The sequence below is a fragment of the Myotis davidii genome, unplaced genomic scaffold, assembly GCF_000327345.1.
Source record: "Myotis davidii unplaced genomic scaffold, ASM32734v1 scaffold580, whole genome shotgun sequence".
Taxonomy (NCBI): Eukaryota; Metazoa; Chordata; class Mammalia; order Chiroptera; family Vespertilionidae; genus Myotis; species Myotis davidii.
This window is the reverse complement of record NW_006293313.1, coordinates 780,606-787,808: the sequence shown is the minus strand read 5'-3', so window position 1 is coordinate 787,808 and position 7,203 is coordinate 780,606. Positions and strand designations below refer to the sequence as shown.

The 7,203-nt window shown below is 36.9% G+C and overlaps 1 protein-coding gene across 1 annotated transcript in view; it reads right to left on the bottom strand.

Annotated features, from left to right (window-relative positions):
* Positions 1–326: 326 nt before the first annotated feature.
* Positions 327–7,203, bottom strand: part of MROH9 (maestro heat like repeat family member 9) — a 74,549-nt gene continuing 67,672 nt past the window's right edge. Inside the window, exons 21-23 of the mRNA XM_006767031.2 lie at positions 6,690–6,792; positions 2,351–2,413; positions 327–1,159 (exon numbers count right to left, since the gene is read on the bottom strand). Coding sequence (XP_006767094.1) covers positions 921–1,159; positions 2,351–2,413; positions 6,690–6,792 — 405 coding nt within the window. The 3' untranslated portion in view covers positions 327–920. The remainder of the gene's footprint in view (positions 1,160–2,350; positions 2,414–6,689; positions 6,793–7,203) is intronic.

Here is a 7,203-nt window from a genome sequence, read left to right as displayed (position 1 = left end):
TGGGAATACAGGAGTGGAGGAGTGTAAAATGAGCCTGGGCCTTTTAGTCAAGCAAGGTCATTTTAGTCAAGAAGATCAGCATTTATCTACCAGCTTTCGTACAAAGTAGGTCAACATATTACACTGCATCCTGGTGGCAATAGGAAACAACTATGATTGACAATCTAGTTCTCATTTCAAAAAGTTTAAAGCCATTAGCACAGCATAATGTTTCTCTGTGGGTCTCAGCTCTCCCCATTCTTTCTTGTTTTAAATAATTTTTTTCTTTTTTAATTACAGTTGATGTATATATAATATAGTAGTTTCAGGTGCACCACCCAGTGATTAGACATTTATATAACTTACGAAGTGATCAGCCTGATAAATTTAATACCCATCTTACCCACTTGTATCAACAACAAACTCTCCAGCTTCCCCCACAACTATTCTTGCCTGACATACATTTCCCTGCCCCGTCCCTCTTCCTTTGTAAGTTCTATTTTCTCCTTTGTGAATATTAATTATGGCAACATTCATCCCAGTAGGATGGAAATAATCCAGATTGAGTATCACTAGACTGTGACCTTCCTGAAGATGGGACCCTTCTGGGGTCCCCACTGCCTAGCACAGTGTCTGGCCCTTACACGGTTTTTCATAGATGCTTATTGGTTAAATTAAGTTCCAAGAGCTTCTCATCAAACATTTTGCTTGTGTGATTTTTCAAATTTATTAGTGAGTTTGATGAATTAAGGCTTCTGATCACTGTCAGACCTAGAGAGGCAACATATTTCTATATTTGAAGACAATTAAGAAGGAACAGTAAAATGGCTCCTAGATCCTTTTTCCTTCAGAAAAGCATCTACAAATAGACTCAGGTTATCAAGAGGGAAAGGGAAAACCACTCCTCTTCTGAGTTGTGCTCCAAGGCGCCGGCAAATGCCTCATTCTTCTATCTCTTCTTCACAAGTGTCAGTTTCTTTAATCTCCATGGTACTTCCAGGAGAGTTATAATTATAAAGAAGCTTCACTTTTTTGATGTAGATAAAGTTAAACAGTCTTCGGAAGCTTTGTTTAATAACCGAGGAGGTCAGTTTACGGGCTATTTTCTTAAAAAGTTCGTAGGTTGTTTTTGCCAACTGCTCAACCAGAGGGTCTTCATCCTGAAGCAGTCGCTCGACAGCTGTAATGGCAGAAGGGCCCTTTAGTTCAAGGCACCTGTTTCAGAGTCTGAGAAGCTCTAACTCTGAACAGCCCCACCTTTCAGAGTCCTCTATCTTTTCCTCCCCCACCCCCAATTTTTATTAATTTGACTGATAGCATCCAGGAAGTTTTATCTAGACATCATTAAAAGAAAAATGGAAATATTCACTAAACATTTATGGAGTGTCTGTCATGTGCTGAGCATTTTCTACATAGCATAAACATATATTCATGAAGAGGTTCAATACAGCCCATAATAATGAAAAAAGTTGGACTCAGCCTAAATGTTCTTTAATAGGGAACTGCTTTAAAATTGGAATATCATGAGCCCAGTTCTTCCTTTGATTCCCCTCCTAACCACCAACCTCCTCCCATCCCTGGCACTGTTATGTATGAATAAGTAAAAAAAGTTATAAAACAGTTAGGGTTGTTTTGAAAATAACCATGTAATAACTTGCATTCTTTAAAAATGTCTGGGATTATATATATAACTAGAGGTCCGATGCATGAAATGCGTGCAAGAATAGGCCTTCCTTCCCCCAGCTGTCGGCACCGGCTTCTCTCCAGCTCCCGGGACCTGGGCTTCCCTCGCAGCCCCGGCTTTGTCTGGAAGGATGTCCGGAAGGACATCCGGTCTAATTAGCATATCATGTTTTTATTATTATAGATGACATGTTAATATCATTATTTGCAGGTCCTGGGTTTGTGGGAAATTCTTTCTTTCTTCCTTAAAAAGAAATAGGGGAGCCCAGCCTGCGTGGTTCAGTGGTTGAGAGTTGACCTATGAACCAGGAGGTCATGGTTCACTTCCTGGTCAAAGCATATGCCCAGGCTGCAGGTTCGATCTCCAGTAGGGGGCATGTAGGAGGCAGCCAATTAATGATTCTCTCTCATCATTGATGTTTTTATATCTCTCTTCTTCTCCCTTCCTCTCTGAAATCAATAAAAATATTTTTTAAATTATTAAAAAAAAAGAAATAGGGGGAAAGAGAGAGGGAGAGAGAGAGTGGGAAAAGAGATGCCCCTTAACCCAGTTCTTTCTTTGATTCCCTCCCTAACCACCACCCTCCTCCCATCCCCGGCACCTTTAGAGAACTCATGTGACTAGAATCAAGATGGTGAATTTATTTAGACCTGTGCATGAAGATTTCATTATACCTTCAACACTTACCCTCAAGCATGACTTCAATATCATCTCTGAGCAGTAAATGTCTACCCAATGTTGCCAAGTACCCTAGACACAAAATAAAACCCCAAAACACATTATGAAAATACATTCTCTGATGTTATCTAGCTATTATCATTGCCTTCTTCAAAGCAAAGCATCTCTAGATTATCCTTGGGTCCTCTTTTAAGGCTCTCACATATTTATTAATTTAATAAAACTCTTTATTGAAAAATATGTATGTGTGTAAACATGCACACAAACTAATTGCACAGGTCAATGAATGACCACAAAGTTAAGACTTCTGGCTGCCACCTAAATGGAACATGCCTAGCATACCAGAAGTCTTCCTTATGCTCTTTCCCAATTTGCTCTTCTATCCCTCAGAATACATTCTTTTGGGTCTGCCTTCTCTTGCTCAACATTATCTGGGATTCATCCATGTTCTCCAATGGGGCAATAGTTCATTTATTTTCATTGCTACATGGCAGGAGTGGCCGTTAAAGTTTTCTTGAAGCATAGCCTCATAGTGTACTAGTACATATCATCTCTGCCTGCTTTCACCCACATGGTAGACTTGTGACATAGACCAGCCATTTTCAACTTTTTTTTTTTAAATCTCATAGCACACATAAACTAATTACTGAAATTCTGCAGCATACCAAAATATATATATTTTTTGTCGCTCTGATAAAAAAATAATTTTGATTCATTCACACCAGATGGCTATTGTGTTGGCGGTTGTCATTTATTTGCAGTGGTTCTCAACCTGTGGGTCGCGACCCCTTTGGCGGTCGAACGACCCTTTCACAGGGGTCGCCTAAGACCATCCTGCATATCAGATATTTACATTACGATTCATAACAGTAGCAACATTACAGTTATGAAGTAGCAACAAAAATAATTTTATGGTTGGGTCACATGAGGAACTGTATTTAAAGGGCCAGAAGGTTGTGAACCACTAAGGGAAAAGAGTTTAGTGCCCTCAATTAAATAGTTAGGTATCGCATGCTTTAAAAGTTCTCGCAGCACAGTGGTTGAAAATCACTGACATAGATCATATGGTACTCCAAGCCTGAAATATGTACTAGTGATATTTTATCTTTATGAATTCAGCATTTTTTAATCCATTCTGCTGATGATGGTCAATGTGTGTTTCCAATTTTGGTCTATTTTAAATAATGTTATTATTATGGGCATTCTTATATATGGATTTTGGTATGCATTTGTATGCACCAATGTTTGGTATCCAGCTGAGAGTGAATTTCCTGACCAATGGATATGCTATGTTCACCTTCAGTTGTTACTGCCAGACATTGCAACGCAGTTGTACCAATTTTTACTCCCCACATCAGTGTATCAACATTTCCATTGCTCCACACTCTTAACATTTGTTATCATTTGTTAATTTTTTCCCCTTTTAGTTATTCTAATGGGTTTGGTGGTAGTATCACATTGTGATTTTAATTCACTTTTTTGTGATAATTCATAAGTTTTGTAAAATTATTGGTAATTTGGATATTTTGTGTGTGACATGTGCATTCAAGTAAGCCTCTTTCCTGTTTTTATATATAGGAGCCTATATTGTTCTTATTCTGGATCCTAATTTTTTTCATTGTTACACACCTTACAAATATCTTCTCTTACCCTGTGGCTAAACTTTCACATTTATATTGTGTGTGTTTTTTTAATGAACACGCATCTTTAATTTTAACATAGTCCAATTTATTGTTTTTTCTATTTATGGTTAGTGAATTTTTTGGGTCTGATAGGAAACTTTTGCCCGCCTCAGGAATATTATATAATGATATTCTCCTGTATTTACTTCTAGAAGCTTTATGATTTTATCTTTCACACTTTGGATTGTCGATCCAACTGGAATCATATGTCATACAGTGCAAGCCAAGATTTTTTTTATGTACCTGTGCGATTGACCCAGCACCGTTAGGAGAAAAAATGTCCTTTTCTGTGTCTACTGCTTTGCAGGGTCACTGGATGGGTCTATTTTTAGGCTTCCCCTTCTGTTTCACCATTCTGTCAGCCTTTGCTTGAGTAACAAATTGTCTATAATTCTGTAACTTTATAATAAGTCTTTATATCTTGTGGGAGTAGTAGCCACAGTTTTTCTTTCGAAGTATCTTGGCCTTCCACTTTTCTGCATACTTTTAGAATAGACTTGGCAAGATCTATGAAATTATCTGTTGTCATTTTTATTTTCAGTTACATAGAACTTGGTTGGTTGGTACAGTTACATAGAACTTGGTTGGTTGGTATTTCTCAATAGGTGTGCAGTGGGGATTCTTGATGGGACAATTTTTGAGTAACATTGTCAGAATTATTACTGAATATTAAGCATATCCTTGCCCTTTAAATGCATCCATGGGCATTTGAAATGTTTTCCTGTTATCTTCATAGTTGGGTATAATTTTTCAGTCACAGTTTTTTCCCCACTTAGGATTTTGTAGGCATACTCTATTTTAGAGGTTAAAACTGAAATAGAGAAATCAAATGCCAGATTTTTTTTTAACTTATAAGTGACTTTTTATTGCTTAACTTCTCAAAGAATTCTTTAAATCTGAAGTTCCATAACTTTACCAGAAAATGTTTTAATGTTGCATTCTGTATAAAATATTTATTAAAAAATTATTTACCATCTTGGTATATTTAATCAAGTCTATTTTTTTCCTTAAATTATATCTTTGATTACTTTTTTCTGTTCTCATTGTTTATTTCTTTTATTTATTTATTCGTGCCTTTTTGCATCTCTTTTATAAATCTTCCATATCTAATCACTGCTCCTTAATTTTTCAAACTGTTTCTTGCTGGTTTTAATTTCATTTGCTAGTGCTTCTCACCTCTGTACTTCTTGTCCCTTACTGGGGTTTCAACAATATATATTGTCTCTTCTGCTGGTTGCAATGCAGTTTTCTTTTGTGATGGTTATATATTTTTTCTTACATGTGTCTCCTATGCTTTGGAAGCGTGTTTTTCATGTGCTCCCACTGCCCCATCATATATTGACTGTGTGCTTGTATCTGTATTTTAGATCTTTATTTTAAAAAGTTTTTAAGATTTTTGGAGATTTTTAAAAATGCATATTTTTATTGATTTCAGAGAGGGAGAGGGAGAGAGAGATAAAAACATCAATGATGAGAGAGAATCATTGATCAGCTGCCTCCTGAACGCTCCCTACTGGGCATTGAGCTCGCAACCTGGGCATGTGCCATGTCCCGGAATTGAACCGTGACTTCCTGGTTCATAGGTCGATGTTCAACCACTGAGCCACACCAGCCGGGCATGTAGATTTTTATCATGATGTTCATCTGCTCTGTAGAAAGGTTTTATAAAATTTGTTTCTCATCTTTCTTTCTTCTCCTTCCCTCTCCTCCCCACCTGGAAATACCTCTGTAGAAAAATCATGCCATTTCTTTTTCTAAAAATTACTTATTTTTTGATCTTGCAATAGTATAGTTTGTGGAAAGTACCAGGGTAGAATTCAGAGTAGAAAGAATTCTTTCTGGTTTGAAATTAAATTCTTGTGACACCGGATTGAGTGTGTGTGTGTGTGTGTGTGTGTGTGTGTGTGCGTGTGTGTTCCTTTCCTCCTCTCTCACTAGCACAGATCTTGAGCTCTAGTACTAGTCATAATTATTCAGTTTGTCTTCTGCTGTAACTGTCAGTCTCCTTTCTACAAGAACAATGTGACTGCATTTTCTGATTCCTCATTGTCCTGCTACTCCTTGGTGCCAAGTAGGGTCAAGTGAAAATCCCATTACCAAGTTAGGAACTCACTTCGTGTCATTCCAAATAAAGGATTGTCAATTTGGATCTTCATGGTGAGAATCCAGTGGGGAAAAAACCTCTTTGGTCAGATTTGTTCAAGGTTGAAAACTTTAGTTATCTTCTCTTAGAATCTTCCTGCAATGCCCCCAACCCTACCTTTTGTTTTTCTACTTTGATAGCTCTTTCTCACCTGTTAGAGTTACGGTTACTGATGCCCAAGTTTTTTTTAAAGATTGTGCTTGTATTTTTAGATAATCTTATTCCTTGGGTGGTGATTTTTCAGCAGTGAAGGGGATTAACGAGCAGTGGCATGCCATCCTGTTAAATTTTTAAATCATCCTTGAATATAGTTTGTATAATAATTTAATCACACAGCTATACTCACTGTGTAATATAAAATATAACTTTATGCTATTCACACATATTGACCTCTATTCATCATAGACACCACCATGATGGGTCCTGTCCATCATAAGCAAAACAATTGCTAATTTTTTTCAAGGAAGACTTCTCGCTATACCTTTTAAGACAAATGAGGAAATGAGAATTGGATTTTATTTACCTAATAAAATAAGGGCTGCTCTCCTCAGGTATACTCGGGAACTCCTCAGGAATCCTAAGCTATCAGATATCAAATCTGTAATGTAGCTCCCGTGAGAAATAAACTGAGAATAAATAGGGGGGAAAACACTCTCAGTTGTTGAAAAAGTACATTTGTTCCCTTTCAGAGAGGCTTCCAGAGAAAAGAAACTAATTGCTTATATCAAATAAGGTCCAGTGTAAAACTTGAGATTTCTATGTATGAACTTTTCTGTTTGCAGGTATCATTCAGTTAATTATATGATTCGCAAATCTGTAATGTAGCTCCCGTGAGAAATAAACTGAGAATAAATAGGGGGGAAAACACTCTCAGTTGTTGAAAAAGTACATTTGTTCCCTTTCAGAGAGGCTTCCAGAGAAAAGAAACTAATTGCTTATATCAAATAAGGTCCAGTGTAAAACTTGAGATTTCTATGTATGAACTTTTCTGTTTGCAGGTATCATTCAGTTAATTATATGATTCGAACCTCTCCGCC